Genomic DNA, 25,149 nt, shown 5'->3' on the forward strand with positions numbered 1-25,149 from the left:
AACCCCGGAGGCCTTTTGTCCAACACCGAGTCCTTTTGTGAATCGACATCTCCATTTCTTTGCCGTGTTATCCAGAGGCGCGTGAACTTGATAAGTGATAAGAAACAAAATATGTAGATAAATGAGCCAAATTCACAAACATCACAAGTTTTGTCTGCCATCCAGCTTCTGGTCATTCTTTTGTTCTGCTTGCTAGGTACCATGTATATCTCCTCCCAAAACCTGGTCCTCGCCTTATCGGCGCTGCCCTCAGCATTCGGCAAATCCTTCTCTCACCATGCCGAAGCTCCTCAAGGCTGGCAAGTCCAGAAAACCGCCAAAGTCGCTTCTTCCAACACGCAGCACGTCTTCAGTCTTGCACTAACCCTGCAAAACGTCGACCAGCTTCAATCAAAGCTTCTTGACCTCTCCAGCCCCGACAGCGCCAACTACGGCAACTGGCTGTCCCACGACGAGCTCACGGACACTTTCTCTCCTTCCGAGGAGGCTGTGGCTAGTGTGACCAAGTGGCTCAAGTCAAAGGGCATCAAGCACTACAAGGTCAACGGTGCTTTCATTGACTTTGCTGCTGATGTTGAGAAGGCGAATACCCTTCTTGGGGGTGATTATCAGTACTACACCAAGGATGGTCAGACGAAGCTGAGAACCCTGTCTTACTCCATCCCTGATGATATTGCTGGTCACGTTCAATTCGTTGATCCTAGCACAAACTTCGGTGGCACCGTTGTGTTCAACCCCGTGCCTCACCCATCGCGCACTCTCAAAGAGCGCAAGGTCTCTCCCTCCAAGAGCACCGTTGATGCTTCATGCCAAACAAGCATCACCCCTTCTTGCCTTAAGCAGATGTACAACATTGGCGACTACACTCCCGATGCCGAGTCTGGAAGTGAGATTGGTTTCAGCAGCTTTCTCGGCCAGGCTGCTATCTACTCTGATGTCTTCAAGTTTGAGGAGCTGTTTGGCATTCCTAAGCAGAACTACACCACTATTCTGATCAATAACGGAACTGATGATCAGAACACTGCGCATGGAAACTATGGGGAGGCTAACCTCGATGCTGAGAACATTGTTGGAATTGCTCATCCTCTTCCTTTCAAGCAGTTCATCACTGGAGGTTCACCGTGAGTTTCATTCATTCTGTGTCAGCTGACGAGTTAATAACGTGCGCAGACCTTTCGTTCCCAACATCGATCAACCTACCGAGAAGGATAACCAGAACGAGCCCTACGTGCCTTTCTTCCGTTACCTATTGGGCCAGAAGCATCTCCCTGCCGTCATCTCCACTTCCTACGGTGATGAAGAAGACGTAAGTTCCATCATCTAGTTCTTGGCATAAGTACCATCTAACTCTGCAACAGAGCGTCCCTCGTGAGTATGCTGAGCTCACCTGCAACATGATCGGTCTTCTCGGCCTCCGAGGTATCAGCGTCATCTTTTCCTCCGGTGACATCGGTGTCGGTTCTGGCTGCCTTGCTCCCGACTACAAGACCGTTGAGTTCAATGCCATCTTCCCCGCCACATGCCCCTACCTCACCTCCGTCGGTGGCACCGTCGACGTCACCCCCGAGATCGCCTGGGAGGGATCCTCTGGTGGTTTCAGCAAGTACTTCCCCCGACCCAGCTACCAGGACAAGGCCATCAAGAAATACATGAAGACCGTCTCCAAGGAGACCAAGAAGTACTACGGTCCTTACACCAACTGGGAGGGCCGGGGTTTCCCTGATGTCGCTGGACACAGTGTTGCCCCTGACTACGAGGTTATCTACAACGGTAAGCAGGCTCGAAGCGGAGGTACCAGCGCTGCTGCTCCTGTTTGGGCTGCTATCGTTGGTCTGTTGAACGATGCCCGCTTTAAGGCTGGTAAGAAGAGCTTGGGCTGGTTGAACCCTCTCATCTACAAGCATGGACCCAAGGTTTTGACTGACATCACCGGTGGTTATGCTATCGGATGTGATGGCAACAACACCCAGTCTGGAAAGCCCGAGCCCGCTGGATCTGGTCTTGTTCCTGGTGCTCGATGGAACGCCACAGCTGGATGGGATCCTACCACTGGATACGGAACTCCCAACTTCCAGAAGTTGAAGGACTTAGTTCTCAGCTTGTAAGATCTATAGACATTTAAGTTATAAATCTGATCTGTAATTTCTTCGCACTTATGCATCAACATCATGTCCATTTCCATCAGTCTTTGGTCAGCAAAGGAGAATGTTGACCCCGCGCTCTTCTGCCAGGTCCTTGATTTCTTGCATCCTTTCACTCTTCAGGATGTCACAAAGTGCTTCGATACAATCCAGTGTATGAAGATTTCTTAATCTCCCTTGTGGTCCCGTCTCCCCGATGAGATTAAAGACAAAGTCCAAGAAGGGTGAAATTTCATGCTCGGGACGGTATAGGGAATCGCAGCACAACTTCATGTCCAAGAGCCTGACTCGCTGGATAGATTCCGGCAACCCCACGGGACTTGCCTCTAGAGGTCCTAAGCGTGACCCTAGATCGTGACCATATAGATGAGGCATGGGAACCCTGAGAACTTCGAGTCTAGTGAGTTGGTGGTAGCAATTGAAATCGATGGTCTTAGGATCGCCTGTTCCGTCGCCAACAGTATCTCCCACCCACTCAACTTCACAGTGATCAACACATAGATGCAACTCCTCCAGAGATGCTGCATGATTGATCAGGCTCCTAGCTAGTATGGTCCAGTTCCGTTTGATGTTCTCGAGATTCCATGAGAAGTCAAGGTAGAAATATCTCAAGCTGGTACAAGAAACAAGAAGATCTGCGAGTCCCTCGCTCGTCAAGTTAGTTTCTCTCATAGTGACAGACTCAATAGACGAGGTACCCTTCGGAAACGGCATGCAATATTTGTCTTTAGTATAGTTTTGAACGTCTTCCTCAGGATCGTTGTAAACTTGATCACCAACTCTGTAAGTTTTGAGGATCTTGAGATTGGGGAGGTAGAGAAACGGTGTTAGGAACTTGAGCCCAAGAATAGTGTCGATATACCCGTTTCGAAACTCGAGTTCTCGAAGCTTGGCCAGTGGTAGCAGCGCATGTGGCTTCGCGTCTTCGTCGTCAAAGCGAAGAGCCAGTTGTTTTGCAAAGTGCAGGACCAACGGACCCTCGTCATGTCCTGGCGTCGGATCAAAGGAAGGAATGGTCATACTGAGGCATCTCAAGTTCGTCGCCCATGCGAGGACGAGAGTAGCGATAGCGTCGTCCTTGCCTTCAAGAATACGGGCACATATACATGTTGACTTGGCGAGTGTCGGAACCACTTCTTCAGCTGCCCTAGCGAGCATCTGGAGATTTTCAGGCTTCATGGGCCGCGTTGCATTGCGGTCACCACTTCTGTTAAAGCCTGGAAACGAAAACGATAGAGTCCTGACTTGTAGACGGTATTCAGGATGGCGCAAGAGCTCGAGCGCTAGTCTTGAGATTGGTGGGCATAGCGAATCGCCGTCGTAGTACTCGATATCATCGTAGTAGCCGTAGTATCCTTCATCAGTCCAGTGACGGACGCGGAGAGGACTGGCGAGCTGGTTGAAGTGCTTGTTGACGAGAGTGACGTTGAAGATGCTGGAGTGGTCGATGTCAGAGAGATGTGTGAAGATAATCGTGAGGATCTCATTTGGTATATCTTTGAGGCGAGCCATGGCGATCTTAATGCATGAGATTGATAGTATGATGCGAGATACTGTTTCGCCCTGTTACGGAGACATGAGGCGCGAATTAGGCAACGATGTCACGTGCTCGACCAGGTTGTTGCACGTTGTTGTTGGACATGATGAACTGTAACTTGCCAGGCACAAGAATATGGTTAATCGACTGAGTCAATTGATCGAACTTCCTATCACAGTAACATCAATATATCGCATTAAACTTTGGTGGGTACTAAGGCGGTGTCAGACAAGATTAGTTTTCAACACTTAGTGACCGAGTGGATTGAGGATGAATTATAAGATATCGAAGCGTATTTTTGTATGTATTTCCAAATGATATTTATTATTGTAGTGACTCAAGTACTTGCAAGTCTCGGACTCATTGTATTTTCGGACCAGGCTGGGTAGAAGCCATCGCAGGTCATAGAGCTTGACCATACAATCTGGATTACTCACGGGGTAAGTTAACATGAAAATAACCCCCCGCGGACCCACGCTATCTCTTCTTTGGCTCGCCAAGCCTTTATATGGCTCAGCTGGGAACCCGGGAGTTAAAACCGGTAGTTACACAATCAGCCCTAATCTGGCGCCGGGCAAGCTCAGCTCTAAAATGCTCCGACGGAACGACAAGTCATCCACGCATCAGCAACGCCGACCAATATCTCCGACCCGCGGTGTCCTCACACTCCGGTAGCAGTTCTCCCGAGCCTCCGTGCCTGTCCTTATCAAAGCTTAATTTATCCAAATTGCGTAATAGGCAGTCATTTCAAGCATGTGATGGCCATGAAGCTATCGTTAGTCATGCTGGTCATGACCCAGTTAGATCATGACATGTCTCGCAAGCTAAACCCAATTCCGACATCTCTATCAAAACGGAGTTTATCTCTATGGACGATTTAACACTTGCGGGTCCCTGCATATCAACATCTGTTAGTAAATACCTCATTCTACGACTTAAAACAGTCAAGGCTAAGGTAGATCTTAATTTGTCGTTATCGGCGAATACCCACGTGGCTCCAAAGATAAAAAACCCAACGGGCTTTCGCCAGCCTTGCAGCTCCGTCTTCACGTGTCAGTGACACTTGCGTCATGAGGCTAAAAAAAGTGGCATGTCATTATAAAATTTTTAATATGGAAATGTTGGGAAATCAGTCGTTGGGAAGCAGCGGTGCAATTTTTCGCCCGTGTCTTATGACCTTTTTACGTATTCTACGTCAGCCTATTTTGCCTCTGTGAAACCCATAAAGAGGCGTGATGGCATCGCTACCTTGACTGGCCTTGTTGAAGGTCAACTATGCTTTGTTACTTCTCTTATCAGCCCCATCAATAAACATGGACTCGGACGACGATCTCAAAACCGCCATTTCTCAGCCACAGAGGCCATCCAGATTCCGGAATCTCGGTCTAGCTCTGCGAGTGTTTACCCTTTGTGTTACGATCTCGGGCATTGTCGTTTCAGCTATCCCTTCATCGAGGAACGCTGAGGCGATTGGAATATTAGGTCCTGCAGTAAGTCTGCTACGTCTCTCGATCAAGGTACTGGCTAAACAATAAGTTCATCGCGGCGCTCTGCTGGTCATTAATAGAGCTCGTCTGCTCGGTGACCAAGACCCTTCCGACCATCCGCCCATCGTTCAGCCTCGTCATACATTGCTTCATTGCCCTTGGATCGATTGCTTGCCTTGGTTGCTTCGGATGGTATCGAGATTGGTGGCCCGGCGGCAACGCTCTTGATGACGACACTGAAGGTTCAGAGCCTCTCTTCCTTGCCGCACTGGTCCTTGCCTGCGTGTCGACGTAAGTTTCATATGAATGCATCCCACAACTGCCTCTTCTAACGTTCATGTCCGCACTTAGGGTCGTTGAAATCAGCCTCTGTATCATCGGCTTTATCGAGTGACTTGCTCAAGATGTCCCCCACATACGAGACGGAACGAACGATGATGTAATGATAAACGTTGGAGATTGAATGTAATGGATATTTGATGAGTTGGCATTTATTGGAGTATGGTTGATATCCTTCGAGGATTTTGTCGAGATACCAAGAATAAACGCCTGGGACCCCGGAATGTTGGAAGATTGTACTTATTTCCTTGATATATTTACTTAGACTAGAAGCACTGGACTCATCCTTTAATCTTTTCTCTCTCTATCACATCGACTCTTTTTTCATGTCCTTTCGTCTTGTCTCGCGGATATCTCGGGATGATCCTCCACCAACGCTTCGGGCCGATGACATCTAGTGCTTATCCTTGCTCATGATCGCTGTGCGACGCCGCTATGTCTTAGGTGAGATTACCATGAATGGGATCATGGAACGACATTTAATGTGACGTAACACCTGCACTGATCAAGTCACGCCCCCTTGTTTATAAGTGGCTTTTTCATGTCAACTTAGGAGACATTCACCTCAACCTTTCACTACACGAGCTGGCTGCAGCAGGACCTATCAGCATCAATGGATACGAAGAAGCAACGCATCGTCATTGCAGGCGGAGGATTGGGAGGTCTCACTGCAGCCTGCCGATTGGCGCGCGACGGCCACAAAGTCGACCTCTTCGAGATCCCAGTCGCTATCCACCGCAAGCGGAGCCATTTTTGTAAGATCAAATGGTGTCAGATGTTTCTACCGATGGCAGATGCGCGAAGCTTTTGAAGCCGTGACTGCCCCGATCAAAGAGCACGGGGCTCGGAATGGTAGCACGAATGAACTGTTGCATACTCTCGATCCTGGGATTTACTCCCAGTTTCCAGAATGGTCCACTGATCGCCAAGCCTTGCAGACCGTCTTACACGATGAGGCTTGTAAGGCCGGAGCCAAAGTGCACTTTGGAAACGAGATCGTCACAGTTGAGGATGATGATCATGCTGCGTATGCATCGTTCAAGAATGGCACCAGAATCACGGCGGATTTGATCTTGGCAGCAGATGGGATATCCTCTCGTCTGCGGCCTCAGGTTCTTTCTCACGTTGACCCATCCCGTCTTACAGTGATTCGGGCACCTTCGACGCACTACCCAACTGAAATACCTGCTGAGATGCTCGCCAATGACGACAAAACCAAATCCCTCTGTCAGCAGCCCGAGTCTGAGAACGGAATCATGTGGGCTGGCCACGGTGGTTATGCCATTGGCAAGTACAATCACCATCGAGGTCTTTTCAACATCATGTTCTCAATCCAACACGGTGCTGCAGACAGTGAAGCCAGCGAGAAAAAGCTCTTTGACGCGACTGATGACAGCCAAGTTGTCAAGAGTTTCTTCTCGTCGTTCAACCCCACGGTCGTCGCTCTGGCAAACATGGTGCAGAGCTGTTCCCGTTGGCGTCTAGCGAGACTGGAGCCTTTAGATACGTGGTCGAGTCCGAAGCGGAGACTGGTACTTCTTGGAGACTCTGCGCACGCGATGCTTCCGAACCTAGCAGAAGGATTCAGCTCTATTGTGGAAGATATAGATGCCTTATCCATACTATTCTCGGAGAGCAGCCAGGACGTGCCGAAGACCATAGAGACTTGGGAGAAGATTCGCATTCCTAGGGTAACAAGGCTTCAGAATGGGTCGACGTGGAACTACAAACTGTACAACTCTGGCAAGCCTCCGGGGTCCGAGTTGACGGGCGAGCAGAGAGCATTATCTATGGGCGTAGGAGACGGAAATGCACCATTCAACACTCTGCCTTTTGATAAGTGGATGTTTGACTACGACACGGCCAAAGAGGTAAGCAGCAGCAAAAGGACATGCATTGCAACGTTCTAATAGTGACTAGGTCCGACTTGCAACGAAAGCTTACTTCTCATAACTCAGCGAACCAGCGAAATAATCTTTCCGAATGTCAAAGTGCTGATTCATGATGGCGGCTTTTCAGCCGCGAGTATACGATTATGAAATAAAATAACTCTATTATACTCTATTGTAGCTCTAATATTCTAGCTATCAAAATTCCGATATGGGCATTGGACAGACTCGTTCTTATCCTGCAGGCACAGCTGCCGGGCTTCACTGGTCCCAACTGCACCGTAAGCGGTTAGATCTGGGCTGACACCTATCGTGTCGTACTTCTGCAACAGGTTTCTAACTTTGCTTTGGGCAGCCTTTCGCTTCTCAGGAGTTCCCAGCAGATTATCCAGAACCCACTTCGGCTGCAAAGCAATCACTGGCACACTCATATGTCTGCTCCACCGCTTCTGGTGTGCCGGCGTCAACATCACCGGGAAGACTGGCTCTCCATTGAAGCAAAACGTCCATTTTGCATCCTCTGTGTCTTGTGGGATATCCTCCGGCCAAGGTCTTGGATCGCAGATACGAAGGCCTCGGAGCATGTCCCAGAACGTGCGGTTGTGCTCCTCCACGGTACGCTGCTTCTCAGAGGGGGCGCCGATGATAACGAGGGATGTATTTGGACCCAAAGAGGTTGAAATGCGAAGATACTCGGTTAGAGCGAGAGCTACCTTGCGTACGTTACGGGGCTCCGAAGGGTTGTCTGACTCGAGGAAAACATAGCGATGATCGTCTGATCGATATCCCATGGTGGCGTATATGCAAGGAAAGGTCTTCATGCCACTCCCTTTTGCCAATATTGTGCCTTTGAAATCTTGGTATGCAAGGCCTCGCCAAGTATCCTTGTCGAACTGAGTCTCAACTTCCTTTCTGCTGGCATGTCAGCTTTGCGAGCACAACGGATTGGTTAGTCACGAACCTCGTCAGCAGCTCCGCCAGTGAAGATGATCGGGTTTCATCAGCGTCACCGGTGCGTAAGGTATCTTCCTCCTGTTTCGATGCAGGTATCGCAACTTTGGAGTCATTCGTGAAAAATCTCAACTTCTTTATGAGTCGATTGATGGGGGCTTTCAGAGATCGCGTTAGTCTAGTCACCGCCGTGACGACAATGAATAATATGATGGCATTGATCGCAAGTTGCATGATGATGATAGATTGATAATGCGTAGAAATACAATGTGTAGAAATAGTACGTCATAGGTTCAAAAAGGGGTATCTCAGAACAAACGCGCATAATTGTAGTTCAAAGTCAATCTTAAGTGGCCATAGACTCAATTTATATGCAATGCCACAGTGGCAACCGGACAGCGTACATAGCACCAACAAGGCAGAGTATAAGGCGAATGTCATTGACGTGAATTGACGGAAATGCTAGGATCAGCAGCTAGTCTTCGATCGAGCTGTCAAATCCAGGGAAACATCAGTGACACAAAACCCCTGATAGCGTCATGGTTATTGCTGACATTATTAGTTACGGGTAGGACTAGTGAAATCAACATGATGTATGCACCAAGCGATGATGCATACGCAGATCCAGGCCGGAACGTTTCCTCCGATGGCTACACAGCGCTGCAGGCCGCTTCGAGGTAAAGTGCCCATCGCAAGCATCAGTTGCCAGATCTCTCATCTCATGAATTGTCCGAGTTAAACTTTCCGCTTGTCATCTGACCAAGTTATAGGCTATTTCATTGTAGCCTTTCTCGTACAGTAATGCAGGCGTCTCTTACGGACTCCCCCAGATTGTACAGCGCTTGATCCTAGCGCGACAGATCGAGTCCGGGGAAAAGTGGACACTCCCGGAAGTGGAAGCATGAGCCGCTGAGGTCATGCCCAGATATGGTCGCATCATCGACAACGGAATGCTGCTGTCACCATCTGATCACAATTGCCGTGACGTCTCGTAATATTCGTCACATCTAGTATGCATATCAGCTGCTATGAGTTAGACGACTCAGCTGATTCATCAAGATCCGGTGAATGATTTTCCTGGATGAAAGGAAAGTCGTTGAGCCGTTGTATAAGATGAAGGCTTAGTTAGGCATAGTTCTTACGTCTAGTGATGTGAGGCTTGCAGTAGAGCAAAACTACCCGCGATGGATATTACGAAATGTTACGGTAATGTGCCGACTCTTGAGATGCCGAACACTACAAAGTCATGGAATATCTCGTAGCACAATACCCATTCCGGGTCCAGAATAACCTACATATTTACCGTTCAATTGACTTTCATATTTACTCGACGTGTCGCAGCCCCTGCCGAACTCCCGGAATGGAGGATACTAGACAATTACCTGATGGCATCATCGAACTCGCACCGCGGACAGGAACCTCTTTCTTCGTCAACAAAGGCCAACGCCTAACAGTAATCGATCCAAAGGGCGGTCAAGTCTCTGACCTCGTGGCATTCAACCGACACGACACAGACGAAGTCATCTCCAACGGACGCACATTTGACTATGCAGACACCATATACCTAACAACCAACCACCCACTCTACTCAAACCGCAGCAACATCATGCTCAAAATCGTCGACGACACTTGCGGACGTCACGACTTTCTGCTTACGCCGTGTTCCAAAGATACCTTTCGCATCATTTACGGCGACAAGGAGCCCCATCACGGCTGTTTCGGCAACCTCTCCCTTGCGCTAGGCAAACATGGTATCGCGCCAGATCGCATTCCTTGCGCGTTCAACTGCTTCATGAATGTGCCTGTTGACGGGAAGACGGGCAAGTTCACGGTGGAGCCGCCTATCAGTAAGGCCGGTGATCACATTGACTTTGTCGCGGAGATGGACCTTATTGTTGCGATCACTGCCTGCTCGGCTGGCAAGTCTAATGGCGGTAGCTTTAAACCTATTCAATACAAGATAGTTTAAGGAATAATGAGAGAAATGCTAGGTATGCATCCTGTCACAAGGTTTCTGTGGTTTCACAAACGGTCTCGGAAGGGATAAGTGGTGATGCTGAGATTTGACGGCGTCATTGATCTTCTCAATGTTTAGCTCCAGCTTACCCGCGCAATAGTTAGTCTGCAAAAGGCCCCGGCAGAGATCTACCCGTCTTAAAAATAGATGACACTAAGCTATCGGGATATTTTCCAAACGATCAAAAGTCTTCAACGTCATCCATAGTTTATGATTGAATATGAGCGTTGAGGGACGGGTAGACAGAGATGATGCCTACACAGCCGATCGATCACTAATCCGGCTGCGGCCCGCCAGATCGATCGTCTGGGGACTCGATGCAAGGGTTCTGATGTGCCCCCTATCTAGACTGTCCCGTTGACATTGTTTCCAATCACCTTTTCCAAGATACATGCATAGGACATTTGAGAGTACAGAGGTTATTGACAGCAACTCTTTTGCCGCAGACACCGTGCCAGACTAGCCAGTTTATGATTAGTTCTCAGTCATCTACGCAGATATCTCCGGAGAGCACAATGACAAACAAGGGCTCGATTGAACATGCTGTGAAAGGCAAGGGAGTCCATGTCGACAGCGACAATCGCATCTGCTGGGATGAAGATGCTGACCAGCACCCCCGGAATTGGAAATCCGGAACGAAGGCATACACTGTCGCTCTGATATGCTGGTTGGAGATGTACATGACGGCAATCAGCTCCTCTGGGGTCAGTTTGCTCACTTATACGGATATAACTCTACTAATAATGTTTCAGACGGCTACTGCAGAGTCAGCACGAGAGGAGTATGGTGTCAGCAGAACGATGGCCTATTTCGTCTTCGTCACCATGTGAGCTTTTGAGCTGGCAAAGGCGTCAATCATGTTGCTGATTTTCGAAATAGATACTTGCTCGGTCAAACCATGGGTAGCATCTTCTGCTCGCCCATCTCAGAGGTATTCGGGCGACGAACCATATATATCCTTGCAGCAACATTATTCTGCATCTCGTCGGCGATAGTGGCCGCGGTACCGTCAATAATCGGCGTATATTTCGGCCGTTTCTTCCAGGGCGTCGCTGCAGCAATTCCAGCGACTGTCGCTTTTGGCAACTTTGACGATATGTATAATGCTGAGCATAGGATCTGGGTCGTCTATGTGTATACCATCCTTGGTATGCTGGGCCTGGCTCTGGGTCCTATTTACTCGACATACATCACTTCAAGTATAGGCTGGTAAGTCTAGAGGTCATCGAGATGCTTTCCGGTCTGACATTAAATTAGGCGCTGGGTATACTACATCTCTACAATCGTCATGGGTGTCACAGCTTTTGCATGCATTTTCACAAGGGAGTCAAATGCAAACCAATTACTCGACAAGATTGTCAAAGATATACGGGAAGAAACCGGCATTGAAGACGTCAAGTCTAGCAATGAAGAGGGAGAAAAGTTTACAGTGGCATCCTTTGCGCAGAACGCTCTCTTCCGACCCTTGCAGTTCCTCGTCACGGATCCCCTGGTCTTCTTCTGCGCCGTCTTATGCGCCATCGCATTCGGTCTCATCTACGGCTTGACAGAATCATTGACCATTGTCTACACCGCGCCGCCGTTCAACTTTTCGCAGAACAGCTCCAGTCTTGCATTCCTTGCCATCGCAATCGGCGAGGTGATCAATATCCTGCCACGGATCTACGATGCACATATATATAAGAAATATCGCAGAACTCACCTACGCATCCTCCCAGAGAGCAAGATCACATCGTTTGCAATTGCAGCGCCATCTCTTGCTATCGGCCTGTGGCTCTTTGCCTGGACCATTCCCCCAAGGGTCACCAACGTCCCTTGGCCTGTCAGCATGATTGGTCTGGTAATGATCGGATTTAGTGCCAATGATTTTAGTTATGTGTTGTTCGGATATGCCACTGACAGCTATGGTGAATATGCTGCCAGCGCTGTCAGTGCGATCAGCTTGACGCGTACCCTGACTGCTGCGGTGTTTCCTCTCTTCACGCATCAGATGTATACGGGGTTGGGCAGCAATATTGCAACGAGCATCTTGGCGGCGGTGGCGAGTCTTTTTGCGTTCACGCCGTTCTTATTCTTGGGGTATGGATCAAGATTGAGGCATAGAAGCAAGTTTGCGGCGGACGATGAGCAGGCCCTGGAGCAGGAGAATCTTCATATGAAGGACAAGGACTAGATGTTCCCTCATAACATGTTGCCCTTTACACAGGCTTATCGAAGTCCAAGGCCTTCTGCCTCCGTCTTTTACAAGCTACTTGAGAAATTGAACAAGCAGACTCGATCAGGTCACAGACCTTTAGTCAAGACAACTGCATTTGGGCCCATGTCTTTCATCACGCTTGCGATACGACTCAGTCTCGGTAAACTTACTACTGTATAAAATTGCTCCAATCCAAACTTTCATCGAAGCTATTGTAAGCTTCCTCTTGCCCACTGAAACACTCTTTGAACCTTCTTTCAGAATTGACAATAGGAGGATAGGGCTTAGGCATCATACCCATTATCTCCCACGTCCTACCCCCTCCATGAGACGTGTGGTTATACGTGAAATTGATGCCTTTCTCCCGCGCTAGCTCGTTTACCGGTTCATATATATCTTTGTCTATGTCACCAGACACAAACAACCATATCTGAAGAGTTTTCAGCGCACAGAAATGGGTACCAGGACCGCAAGACTTCAGCAGCGTACAAAGTCGTTCGACATGCTCCAGAACAATTGGCTGATCACACGGGAGATCGCATTCGAGACCAAGATGCTCAAGTGATCTTGGTAAGAAATCCAGCATTTCCTCGTTTCGGGAAACATCACGATAGTTGAGAACGTGAATATCCATGGTGAGGCGCTTCAGCTTGATCATATGTTTAAAGCACTCTTTGAAGCATTCAAAACGCGCCTGAGACGCGTTCTCTAATAAAGCCGAGTCATGCCTGAAGCGGTGCGTAATAAGATCGAAAGCGAGCTCCTCCAAAGTTGCTGCATGGAGGAGCAACGCTTGTCGAGTGAGAGTGAGGCTGTCATGTCCATCCTCGCTCATTCTGGAGGGGTTTCTCCAAGTGAAGACGAGCTTCTTCAGTCGTTTGCAGGCGCTAACAACAGTGAGCAGTCCTTCGTTCGTGAGGCAAGCGGAGTTTAAGAATAACTCCTCAATAGGCGAAGTCCCAACAGGGAGCCGTGTCTCATAGATATCAGGATCCAAGCACAGTCTGACATGTTCGCCCTGGTCCTTCTCATCTGAGATGCTTCTGATCGGTATCTCGTCAGATAACGCCGAGAGAGCAAGAGTTTTGACATTCGGAAGGTGGAAGAATGGTGCCGCACATTGAATATTACCGGGATTGTCATCGCGGTGCCATCTGATCACGGCGAGTTTAATGTTCTCTAATGGCCGTTGGGGACCATTATGCCTAAGAGCTAAACACACAAGTTTTAGCACCAGCAGTCTTGACCCTAGATCATGTGGAATGATAAGATCCAGGCTCTCGACTCTGGTATATAAAACCACGAGAAGTGCTGCGACATGGTCTGCCCATCCGTAGATCAACCCTCCACACCATTGAGTATCATCGGCGAGCTCTGGATAACGTTGACGCGCTGCTGTAGCAAGTTCATCAAGCTCGCCATATCTACCCCAAGGATCACCCTCGATAGGAAGCTATCCGTCAAAGACTAACGATTTGACGTTCCTTTGGAGGTCAGGATTTCGAACGAGATGCATTGCAAACTGAGCAGATGCTTGGCTGTGCGAGGTCGACCGATAGAACGGCCAATGGCGGACGACAAGCGGTGAGGCAATTCTGTACAATCTCTTATTGGCATATGTGACTTGGAGCAGCGCGAGACGATCCGAATCGCATATGAGAGTGCAGATATCAGTGAGTATCTCATCTGGGAGGTCCAGTAGTTGTCCCATTCTGTATGTCGTAAAGCCTGTTGAGAGTGAACCAAGCACATTATCAAGTGCTGCGGGGTTGCTAATGAGATTAGAAAAAGATGACAATGTCACGTGCCATTTCGCATCAGAGGAAGAGGGAGGAGTTGCGGTGTTTACAATGTTAAACAGTAAAGCAGTTTGAACAGTTCAATGAATATACTATATAATGAAGAAATATGTAAAATGAGAAAAAGTGTCAAAGGTGACTGAGGAAACACTACTTCTCAGCCTTGACATCAAAGCGGTCCAGGTTCATGACCTTGGTCCAGGCAGAAATGAAATCCTTCACAAACTTCTCCTTCGCATCAGCGCTACCGTAGACCTCGGAGATAGCACGCAACTCAGCGTGAGATCCGAAGACCAGATCAGCGCGGGTAGCAGTCCACTTGACGGACTTGGTGGAGCGGTCAGTGCCGGTCCAGAGCTCACCACGGTCGTCCTTCTTGGCCCACGAGTAGGCGGGGGAGAGAAGGTTGACGAAGAAGTCGTTGGTCAGCTGGCCCTTCTTCTCAGTGAGAATGCCGTTGGAAGAACCGTCGTAGTTGGCGTTCAAAGCACGGAGACCACCGACGAGGACGGTCATCTCGGGAGGAGTAAGTGTAAGAAGAGCAGCACGGTCAACGAGAATCTCCTCAGTGCGGGCACGGGCAGTGCCATGTCCGTAGTTGCGGAAACCATCAGCAAGAGGCTCAAGGTAACCAAATTGGACGAGATCGGTCTGGTTCTGGGTAGCATCAACACGGCCAGGAGTGAAAGGAACCTCGACGTCCTTGAAGCCAGCGGCTTGAGCAGCCTTCTCAATAGCAGCAACACCACCGAGGACAATCAGATCAGCGAGAGAGACCTTCTTGGAGCCGGATTTGGCGTTGAAGTCCTTTTGGACCTTCTTCAGGGCAGAGAGAACCTGCTTAAGCTGCTTAGGGTTGTTGCTGGCCCAGCTGACCTGAGGCTCAAGGGCAATACGGGCACCGTTGGCACCGCCACGCTTGTCAGTTCCACGGAAAGTAGAAGCAGAATTCCAAGCAGTAGAAACAAGCTTAGAAACATCAAGACCATCAGTAGAGAGGATAGTGGACTTGAGGCTAGAGATCTCAGCCTCACCGATGATGTCGCCCTTTCGTTCAGGGAGAGGATCCTGCCAGATGAACTTCTCCTTAGCGACCTCGGGTCCGAGGTAGCGAGAAACAGGGCCGAGATCACGGTGGAGGAGCTTGTACCAGGCGCGAGCGAATGCAGCATTCATCTCCTTGGGGTTGTCGTGCCAACGCTTGCAGATCTTGAGGTACGAGGGGTCGTTGATGAGGGCGAGATCGCTAGTGAGCATGGTGGGGCGGCGGAACTTGCCCTTGACGAAGGGGTCGGGGTACTCGAGCTTGCCGTTGAGAGCCTCCCATTGTTTGTGTCCAGCGGGGCTCTCGACGAGGGTCCAGTTGTTGCCGAGAAGAGACTTGAGGAAGTGGTTGCTCCACCTGGGATTTGTTAGTAAGAGTGAGACTGAGGTTCAGAGGGGACATACTTGGTGGGAGTGGTGGACCAGATAACCTCAAGACCGCTGGTCATCTGGTCAGGACCGTTACCCTCGTTGACGCTGTTGTGCCAGCCAAGACCCATCTCTCCAAGGTCAGCAGCCATGGGCTCAGGGCCAATGTTCTTAGCAGGAACAGCACCGTGAGTCTTGCCCAGGGTGTGGCCACCAATGATGAGAGCAGCAGTCTCCTCATCGTCCATACCCATACGGCCAAAAGCAGTACGGATATCAAGAGCAGAAGCCTTGGGGTCAGAGCTTCCATCGGGACCCTCGGGGTTGACGTAGATGAGACCAAAGTGCGTAGCACCAAGGGGCTTCTCGAGCTTGTCGGCACGCTCGTAAATGTCTGTGCTACCGTTGTAGCGAACGTCGTTACCCTTGGGGACAAAGGTGGACTCGGCTCCCCAGTAGATGGACTCATCGGCCTCCCAGGTGTCAGCGCGACCACCGGCGAAACCGAGGGTCTCGAAGCCGCTGTGCTCGAGGGCAACGTTGCCGGCGAGGACGATCAAGTCAGCCCATGAGATCTTGCTGCCGTACTTTTGCTTGATGGGCCCTGCGATTTGTTAGATTTTGCGGTTTGTGTGACGGCTGTGTAACCTACAGAGCAGACGACGGGCCTTGTCCAAGTTCTGGTTGTCGGGCCAGCTGTCGAGAGGTGCGAATCTTTGTTGACCCTGTGTCCGTTAGCAAAGCACTCGAGAATATGATATCGACATCATGACTCACCATTCCGGAGCCACCTCGGCCATCCATTGCGCGGTATGTACCAGCGCTGTGCCATGACATACGAATGAAGAGACCACCATAGTTACCATGGTCAGCAGGCCACCAATCCTGAGAATCAGTGAGGAGCGCGTTGAGGTCCTTCTTCAGGGCAGCAACTGCAAAAGAAATCAGTAAATAGTCCTCATTCCGAGAATTCGTCAAACTCACAGTCCAGAGACTTAAAAGCCTCGGTGTAGTCGAAATCAGCACCCAATGGGTTATACTGGGGTGAAAACTGCCTCAACACATCCAATCGCAGAGCGCAAGGCCAAAAGTCCCTGGATCGAGTACCGCCACCAGCCTGGTTGCTAGCGACGCGGCAGATGCCAAAGTCCTCGGGGATTTCTCGCGGCGGGACGAGATTAGTGTCCGTGGCGCGCTTGGCAAAAGGGCAGCCCTGGCTAGCGGCCAGAGGCACGAGGCCAGAAGCCAGCAGAAGTGATTGTACGTGCATGGCTGAGGAGTATGTGCTGTGACTGTGAGGTTGTGAGACTGACAGACGAACAGAACTAGAAAAACGGGCGGATTTATGTTTGGTTTTGTACCCGCAGTGAAGAGGCAAGAAAAAGAAGGTTACAGTGACGATCTACAGGGGGCTGGTACAGCGCCAAGTCGGCAGTGTCAGTGGTATAGGGCCTTATGCAACAGGTCAGACGCTCGGATTAGCAATCGAGGCTCAGTTACAGTGCATCTTAGTCTAGCCATTGGTGCATGGATCAGAGAGAGACCTTGGCCTGGCTGCGGTATCACAAGGATAAACCCAGCCTTTTCTTGCCTCTTCTAAGCAGTGTAATCCACACCAACGTCACTGACCCCTCCTGCTTGTTTCCCAGATAGTGATAGGCGGTGACGATACTGGAATCAGACGTCTCGTCCGTGGATTCATTGTTCGTGTGGAGACGGAGAAAATCTGGGTGCTAGGGCGAGAAAAGGAAAAGATCCCTGATAAGCGGCAATGCCAATGGAATCACACGCACCAACTGCCGACAGGGATGGTAAATCACAGGACTGCTATTGGTTTACGTGAGACTTGGGCCATACTGAGAAGGTGGTAGCTTAATATAAACTTTTGGAGAAGACCAGTGAAACACATGGTTTAGAGTTTATCATTTACCCTTGAGGAATTGGCCTTATGCATGTTGTTTTCTTAATAATTTTGAGTAGAAGCTGACTGATCAAGCCTGTCTCTGTTGGAGATAGATTGGGCAGAACCATTCTTCTAATCGCCCTGCCAAGCTGTGATTATCCCACATATGATCCGACTACCCACTCTTGCTCACCCTGCCGTACCGCAACCAATCGGAATATTGTCAAACAGATTAGCTAGGTAAACGATCAATGCCGTGAGCGCGGGCCGGAGTAAAGCTCCTCTCTCCTCAGAGGGCGGCCAAACATCCAATCTTCGGGTGCAGTGTCACCTCGGGCTCTTCCCAAGTTCCCGATTACAGTGCAGTACGTAGTAACCCGAGACAAATTGAGCTGGCCTCGTCTGCTGTACAACCCCGTATTTTGCGAAAGCAGATGACTTTTTGGTGTATCTTTGTGTACAAATTATCTGACCGCAGTGCTCGGGCTTGCTGACAATAAGCTCAATCTCATCCCTGCGCGTTGCTCAGTCGTCAGCAGTAACTATTCGCGTTTTGATTCGCACAGCTTGTTGCTTGGCTCATTTATCATCACAACAAACTACAAAAATAAGCATACGCACACAAACTGCGGTCGCATTCTGGGTCCGGTCGATCCATGTACCCGAACCTTTGGGCCATACAATTCTCAACAAGTCATCACCAACAAAGCAATTAAATTCTGCATGCTCATCCCATCTCCCAAGACATTTTTTGCTAATAATAGCAATGCCCTTCTGCAGGCGACATCTTGGCTTCACAAATCCCGCAGGTCAAATGGTCTGATCCCAGCGTAGCAATTCCCTTATGATCGAACCTAACCCGCCAAACCGTCCAATATCACGTTGAGAACAGTGAATTCTTGGGGTTTCATGCAGCGGCAACTCTATCTAGAATGTCACATCCCGCTTTGCGAGCCCATTGGTCCTCGCTACGCCGTGGCAATTTCGCCCGGCCGTGCCCCATCCCTGATCCCAGGCCTTTATCGACGCTTTATCAGTAGGATTCAACGGTTTTCCCCTCTCGAAGAAGAAGCTGCAAAGACGCAAGTTCCTCTTCCTTTCTGCATCGACATGGCGCAGCTGCAGCGGATGCAACTTTTGGTCAACAGAGCCGCGACCCTGCATAGACACATAATCACGATCCCAGCCACAGAACGGTGAATCAATTCGTGCGATTTCTCAACCGACCTTAGCAGAAACTCTATTATTAGCTCTGCGCGCATTTGGGTACCTGCATTACTATTGCCTGCCATTTCATAGGATCTTTGTTGCTGCTGCAGTAAACTTTCCATGGATATCCTTTTCAGCAGTGCCGTGAATGGACATACCGTAATCGTGCAGGTCCAGAAAATTGATTTGGAAGCATGCGGAGTAAATTAGGCAGTCGAGCGAGGTAAGCTAAGCTAAACAGAACAGGGCAGAGGAGAGGAGAATCGTGCGGGGGGAGAAACATCATCACGCGAGGGCAGGGGAGCAGGGGTTAATAGCGCTCGCTTCGCCACCTGTTGACGTTGACCTTGGAATCGCTGAGCGCTAAACTTTTTCCGGTCATTGGAAGCGTTCTGAATGTCTTCAAAGTTTAACAGTCTTGTCGTCAATGGTCTTTGCTACGATTCGCTCGTCTCACGATGGTTTTGGTTTGAGTACGGATAGCGGCAAGTATACAGCTTGACATGGAGCCAGGACGCGTTGCACTCGTATGACGGACGGGTTGGAGCCTTACTTCAAACCGTAGAGTTTAGATGTTCTGAGGGGTAGTGACATGCTCCGAATACCCTCAATTGAGGCATAGTCGCGGGATAGCGATCATGGCATTTCGGCATGATGTTGCGGTAATTGAGACATCGAGATATCTTCGGTCCGACAGCTATTCTCCTCTTCGGCATCGTCGGCAGCATCTTAACATCACTGCAATATAGCCATATTCATCGTATGTAGTTCATTAGAGTTTCCACCATTATTAGTATTAAACATTAGCTAGTCCGTACGGTATGTCCCGCATCTAACGTAGCTCCAGGGTATATCCTTCTCTCAGTTCCTGATCTATCCCAATTAAGATGTCGCTTATCGTGATATCCTCTGTTCGCACCCGATTCTATCCAAATAGCCTTTTCTATCTTTTGAAATACTCGTTACTCTCGGTGACTGAAAAACGGAAGACGTGCCTCTCCCTCCGGAAGGATATTTTTTCGGAAATTGGAGTTTCTCGGCATCAACCCCAGCCTTGATCGGCAGTTCCTCCTCCTCCTCCTCTTCTTCATTATCGCTGCGCGTATCTTCTGCATTTCCACCACGAAGCACTCGAACGACCAGTTTGACGATCATGACAAACCATACAAGCATAAGTGCTTCCAGGAACAGAAGCCCGCTCACGAATAGTGTCTTGATAGTGTAGTCGTAGCATACTCTCCCATTGGTGTAGATCAAAGGCTCAAACAGATAGAAATAGCCATGTGCCGGAACCGCTGAAGGACCAATGATGTTATTTCCTGAGCCAGCGAAGCACTTCGGCCCGGCGATGGCTAGACTATGCGCGTAAACAGACCAGCATACCATCGGGAACGCAACATGGCGGCACAGCACCCAGCTGACAACGAATGCGCCGAACATGAAATCGCACAAAGACTGCAGCTTCATGTACTTCAGGCACTTCGCGGTCGAGAAAATCAAGTCGTTAAAGTCCATGAGGATGAGGACAACGTTGCCGACGCGGGTGAGGCCATATCGATACGAGCAGTACACCAGAGCAATTGTGACGACATGGTGAGAGAGCATCTGCCAATGATCCTTGCGACGCTTCTCGATATTAATGACAATCATCTGCTGAAGCCAGAAAGCCAATTGCGCGAGCATGTAAATCTTCATAAGGCCGGATATTTCGCGATTCGGCCAATTCGTCCACATAGCCTGAAGATCCATCCAATACGACGAAGACGCATAGATGCACTGCCGACATTAGTTAAACACTCCATCTAATTGGCGGGGACGTCAATCATACCATGCCAACAGACCAGCAAGTAGCATAGTAAATCACCATCCAAGCCTGTTCCTTGAACCGCATGGATCTAGCCCTCCCTAGTCCCCAGGCGGCCGCCACCGGGTCCAGAACGAAGCGCATCGTAGCATCCCGCAGACCCGTCAACACCACGATCAGAACGGCCACGAGGTAATTGTCATCGAACCCGACGCCGTATTCCCCCGTGAATTCGTCTCGGTACGAGAGCGACGTGAGCTTGGCGGTGAGGAGACGTGTAAGACTGTTGCATTGCGCGATGAGCAGAGGGGTCAGAATACCGAGGCATATGCCTAAGAAAGTCAGTATTGTGGAATCGCGTCGCCGAGTGGGATGGGGTTTGTTTTCGTATATTTACCCAGTTGGTTATCGATAAGCCATTGCTTTACGGAGGTTTGTTCCTGGCATCGTTTCGAGCGTAGTTTTGCTGCCATAGCGACTTTTCCTAATTGATGCAGAGTGAGAGGGGGAATTTGTGCGGGATGGAGTTTTAAATGGCTTCGGAAATAAAATGGAAAAATAGGTCATTTAAACGTTAAATTTGTCTCAAGGTTTTGTGGCCGTGAAATAAGGTGATCATCGACTCACGTATGGAACCATCACGCCGCCCGCGGGGTTCCGACCTAATTTGCGAAAAAAAGGGAACCGAATGAATGCGAAAAATATTGGATGTTTTAATTGGGATGCGCATATGAAATGATCGACGTGTTCGTGTTCGGAGCTAATGGGTTGACTTTTTAAGGGTCGCATCTTGGATCATGAGCTTATCTGGCATGATGGGAGATCTGTCGAAGCTTAGTTTGTTCAACGTTTGCGCTTTGACATTGATCGGCCGATAATTGGATTGAATGGCATCTCGTGATCGGATTGAAGAGGAGTTGGCATTGTTGAGATAAGGGTTTTGTCGCTGATTGCTGGTTCCAAGTTAGACTTTAGGCTGCGAATGCATGTGACGAGGTCACGATATCATTTTCACAATGTAAAGTTTTACCCAAAAAGCTTCCATTCAAGGTGACTAAGAAATCCGATAAGATTGGCTAGAATACTATGACATTCTTGCCGCTGTTCCTACCAGTCAAATATTCTTGTCTCATCTTCTCAGCATCTTCAAGCTTCCATTCCTTGATCTTGACTTGGATGTTGTGCTCCACGACTAGTTCCAAGAGCTCCTCAGTTTCATCGGTTTCCGCGACAAGAGAGCCAATTAGTTTGATATCATGAAAGATGGCATTTTGATAAGATAAGGTAATGCCCTTGTCAGGCTGACCCAGAAGAACGATAGTTCCATGCTTGCGCGTCAACTTGGCTGCGAAATCAAACGCGGCGGGGGCATCAGTTGCGATTATCGTGGCGTCAAGACTAGGGTAGTCGCCTTTTATAACGTTGGTGATCTTCTCCATAGAAGTTTCAGCTGTGTCGGTCGATAGGATACAGATGTCGGGCTTCAGAGCGTAAGATGCGACAAGGTCTAGGGCATCTTGCTTCACATCAATCGCAGCCACTTGATATCCCTATATGGATTCATATCAGTCTCAAAGAATTACTACTGGAAGACTTCTGATCAACCATTGCTTCGGCAACTTGCGTGCCGATAGGGCCAAGACCGCCAATGCCGACAATACCAATCGAGCCGCCATATGGGACTTGAGCTTTCTTGATGCCTCCATAGACGGTGATGCCGGCACACATCATGCAAGCTGCAGTAGGGAAGTCAAGTGAGTCTGGGAGTTTCACAGTAAATCGAGCGTCGCTGAGAATTGTAAACGCTGCGAAAGATATGCAGGCGTGAGGTGAAGAGAAGTACTCACGCTGCCATGTATTCCGCCCATGCCCCATCCGTCGTGATCCCTTTCATCAGTGGATTATCGCAGTAGATCGGCGTACTGGCCTTACAGTCGGGACATTTCCCTAATCATATGAGCACATAGATTGCCTCATGAGTATATATCCTACCGCAACAGCTGTCAAAGTTGAGGCATCCGACTCGATCACCCTCCGCAAACCCTTGAACCTCAGATCCGACTTCCGCAACAACACCAGCTGACTTATGTGACTTAAAGAACGGTAATTCCGAACCAAATGAATTTTCAAGGGCCATGCAATCAGTGTGACAAAACCCGCCCGCCTTGATCTGGATGAGTAGCTGATGGGGTTTGGGTTTTGGCTTGTCAACATCGGAGATGGTATAGGGTGCGTTGAACTCCTTGATCTGAATGGCTTTCATGATGATACTGGTCTATAATGTAATGTTTCTGTGTCAATCGGACTTTGCTGCATTTTGAAGTCCAGAACCGGATTGGTTCTCAAGAGACCTACGTCATACAATGCTGGCATGTGATGGGGACGCGCTAGGACTTGATTACACGCCACGTTGGCAGAGATCTATCTATTCTACCTACTGCAATTGAAAAATGGGATGAAATAGTGGCTTTGCGTACTAAGTGATTAAATAGAATTTGTAGACGCAGAGGCCATGAAAGATCGAGTCCCAGGTGCGTGTTATACTCGCAGGAAAGAAACTCTGATCAAGTCCAGCTCCAACTTTGGAGGATATTTGAAGCACCACTTGGTCTTCTGTTCCATCGTAGTAACAAGTAAAGTCTTATAGAAGTATCTTGTATTGAACTCAGACTGAAGCGCTCACTACCTCAACACACTGAGTGTCGAGTAACTAACCTTGGCGCGACAATATCATCATCGTTGAAAAGAACAGATACTACACAACGAACATGAACGTTCGCCAGCGCCCCCAGTTCCCAAAAAAGATAAATCTGAGCTCAGGCTGAACCGTTCGCATCGCCCAGGCCTCACGCCACTGGGGAAGACGCGGGTACGACAGTAGCATCTCGCTCGTAATAAGAGAGTCATAGGTTAGGTTCATGCGTGGTTTGGCATGAACACGTATAAATGGCCCCCAAGGGCCATTCCCCCAGTTCGCAACAGTCCCAGTGGAATTTAGGACATCGAAGGATCACTGACCAGTCAGGCTGGTCAGTTCTTAAAGTGACATTCAAAGTGGGCTGGTTCATTGATGACAAGAAATACTGTAATCTGCCATGGGGGTTGACGCCCCTTTATACCTGGGAGACAGGGCTAGATAAGCTTTGGATTTTGGCCACAACTAATTCTAAATAAGATACATGCTTTTTAATCTACAGAAAAGGGAAATCAATGACTGTGCTCTTCATGTCGTGACACGTCGCAAACTTCACAGCTCTGTCCATGGGTCCAAACTCAGACTGAATCCTTGGCATTTCTCAAGACCTGAGCCATTGAGAGTCGCATAGGTATTGCAGTATCATCATTGTTCACTTTTAAACTAGAGTATTTGTTGACATCATCTTTGGATCAGAAGATGCGTCCCCCCGAGTTCGAGCCTCTCGTCAAATGCAGGTTCAACTGCATCGTTTCCTGATTTGCATTAGCTAATTTCTTCGGTGCATTCTTATTGCTCATCAGGGGCAAGGCGGCAAGTGTCGCAAAAGAAAGATAACAATCTCAATAAACCACGAGTCTTGAATCGTCGAACCGACAAACGGAATGCATGCTGATGGCGTGGCGGTCTCGAAGGCGGTGCAGTGGCTGGTAGTCTCGCCAAAAAAATGGAAGCACGTGATAACCCGGAGCGTCAACTCCGCCACGCGTAAAGCGACAACAAGAAGGGAAGGAACGACAACAACATTCCCCCACCTGCCCAAGAACATGAAGACAAGAAGGGTACTTAAGTTGCAAATGGTCAACACTTACCAACAGCAGTCAGTGATGAGAACAAACAGTACGAAGGATCTCTGAAATGACCTAACTTCAAGGAGGGCCGTTCTTAATGTGAACTGAAATTCTGAGACTGCAATTGAGACAGGCGGGGCCTGTCTCCCTTTTTATACTTACAACCAACAACTGAAACTCATTTTTGAGCGCGCCACGTCGCAAAGTCTGTTGCGCTCCTGCAAAATCGTGTCCAATTGTCCTTAACAATTTCGCAGCAAGGTTTGGTGGGCGCGCGTTAGTGGGGCTGGCGCGGAAGCATGTGGCAGGTACCTCCTGTTCCTGCTGTCACTCTGTCCTGGATGGTCGAACTGGTAAACTGCTGAGACTCGACACGTCGATTAATGCGATGGACGGGGATTCAAGTGTCGCATTCGCTGCAAATTTCTCCTGTTCTGACTTGCTCAAAAGATTGCTTGAATGGGACTGGGATTTTTGCTGTTTTTGTTCGACTTGCATCTTGCGCGGCTCGGGCCAGGGGCGTCAGCAAGCTTTTTGGACACAAACTCTGCCATTAATTGACCTACCAAATGACCTGTAGAAGGAAGTTTATGATTGAATTGCCGCGAATGCATGACTTCATGCAAAAGTTTGATCTGGGACGACTTGCCACCATTGGTCATGTCGGTTGTTGTGCAATTCTCCGACACCCATTTCAC

At 49.1% G+C, this 25,149-nt stretch overlaps 8 protein-coding genes across 8 annotated transcripts; 4 read left to right on the plus strand and 4 right to left on the minus strand.

The window, feature by feature from the left end:
• Positions 1-201: 201 nt before the first annotated feature.
• FTJAE_11968 (tripeptidyl-peptidase sed4) lies at positions 202-2,105 on the plus strand (the record flags this gene model as incomplete). The annotated part of the gene is made up of 3 exons (XM_037344967.1): positions 202-1,121; positions 1,171-1,306; positions 1,359-2,105. 3 exons carry the CDS (start codon positions 202-204, stop codon positions 2,103-2,105), a joined length of 1,803 nt encoding a protein of 600 aa, XP_037200979.1.
• An 87-nt stretch (positions 2,106-2,192) lies between these two features.
• FTJAE_11969 (uncharacterized protein) lies at positions 2,193-3,653 on the minus strand (the record flags this gene model as incomplete). Its single annotated transcript, XM_037344968.1, has 1 exon — positions 2,193-3,653. One exon carries the CDS (start codon positions 3,651-3,653, stop codon positions 2,193-2,195), a length of 1,461 nt encoding a protein of 486 aa, XP_037200980.1.
• A 1,338-nt stretch (positions 3,654-4,991) lies between these two features.
• On the plus strand, positions 4,992-7,457 carry FTJAE_11970 (salicylate hydroxylase; the record flags this gene model as incomplete). The annotated part of the gene is made up of 4 exons (XM_037344970.1): positions 4,992-5,168; positions 5,269-5,456; positions 6,103-7,375; positions 7,425-7,457. 4 exons carry the CDS (start codon positions 4,992-4,994, stop codon positions 7,455-7,457), a joined length of 1,671 nt encoding a protein of 556 aa, XP_037200981.1.
• Positions 7,458-7,584: 127 nt separating this feature from the next.
• Positions 7,585-8,578, minus strand: FTJAE_11971 (ycgG; the record flags this gene model as incomplete). Its single annotated transcript, XM_037344971.1, has 2 exons — positions 7,585-8,305; positions 8,355-8,578. The coding sequence occupies 2 exons, from the start codon at positions 8,576-8,578 to the stop codon at positions 7,585-7,587; spliced, it is 945 nt and encodes a 314-aa protein (XP_037200982.1).
• Positions 8,579-9,704: 1,126 nt separating this feature from the next.
• Positions 9,705-10,313, plus strand: FTJAE_11972 (ycgI; the record flags this gene model as incomplete). The annotated part of the gene is made up of 1 exon (XM_037344972.1): positions 9,705-10,313. One exon carries the CDS (start codon positions 9,705-9,707, stop codon positions 10,311-10,313), a length of 609 nt encoding a protein of 202 aa, XP_037200983.1.
• Positions 10,314-10,876: 563 nt separating this feature from the next.
• Positions 10,877-12,534, plus strand: FTJAE_11973 (multidrug resistant protein; the record flags this gene model as incomplete). Its single annotated transcript, XM_037344973.1, has 4 exons — positions 10,877-11,065; positions 11,114-11,187; positions 11,241-11,570; positions 11,619-12,534. 4 exons carry the CDS (start codon positions 10,877-10,879, stop codon positions 12,532-12,534), a joined length of 1,509 nt encoding a protein of 502 aa, XP_037200984.1.
• A 431-nt stretch (positions 12,535-12,965) lies between these two features.
• FTJAE_11974 (catalase-peroxidase 2) lies at positions 12,966-17,040 on the minus strand (the record flags this gene model as incomplete). Its single annotated transcript, XM_037344974.1, has 8 exons — positions 12,966-12,988; positions 13,048-13,982; positions 14,031-14,330; positions 14,509-15,759; positions 15,807-16,374; positions 16,423-16,495; positions 16,548-16,702; positions 16,755-17,040. 8 exons carry the CDS (start codon positions 17,038-17,040, stop codon positions 12,966-12,968), a joined length of 3,591 nt encoding a protein of 1,196 aa, XP_037200985.1.
• Positions 17,041-19,776: 2,736 nt separating this feature from the next.
• On the minus strand, positions 19,777-22,949 carry FTJAE_11975 (sphingosine n-acyltransferase lag1; the record flags this gene model as incomplete). The annotated part of the gene is made up of 7 exons (XM_037344975.1): positions 19,777-20,658; positions 20,711-21,018; positions 21,084-21,170; positions 21,798-22,236; positions 22,292-22,475; positions 22,534-22,633; positions 22,679-22,949. 7 exons carry the CDS (start codon positions 22,947-22,949, stop codon positions 19,777-19,779), a joined length of 2,271 nt encoding a protein of 756 aa, XP_037200986.1.
• Positions 22,950-25,149: the final 2,200 nt, after the last annotated feature.

Source organism: Fusarium tjaetaba, assembly GCF_013396195.1.
Source record: "Fusarium tjaetaba strain NRRL 66243 chromosome Unknown NRRL66243_c0000309, whole genome shotgun sequence".
Lineage (NCBI taxonomy): Eukaryota > Fungi > Ascomycota > Sordariomycetes > Hypocreales > Nectriaceae > Fusarium > Fusarium tjaetaba.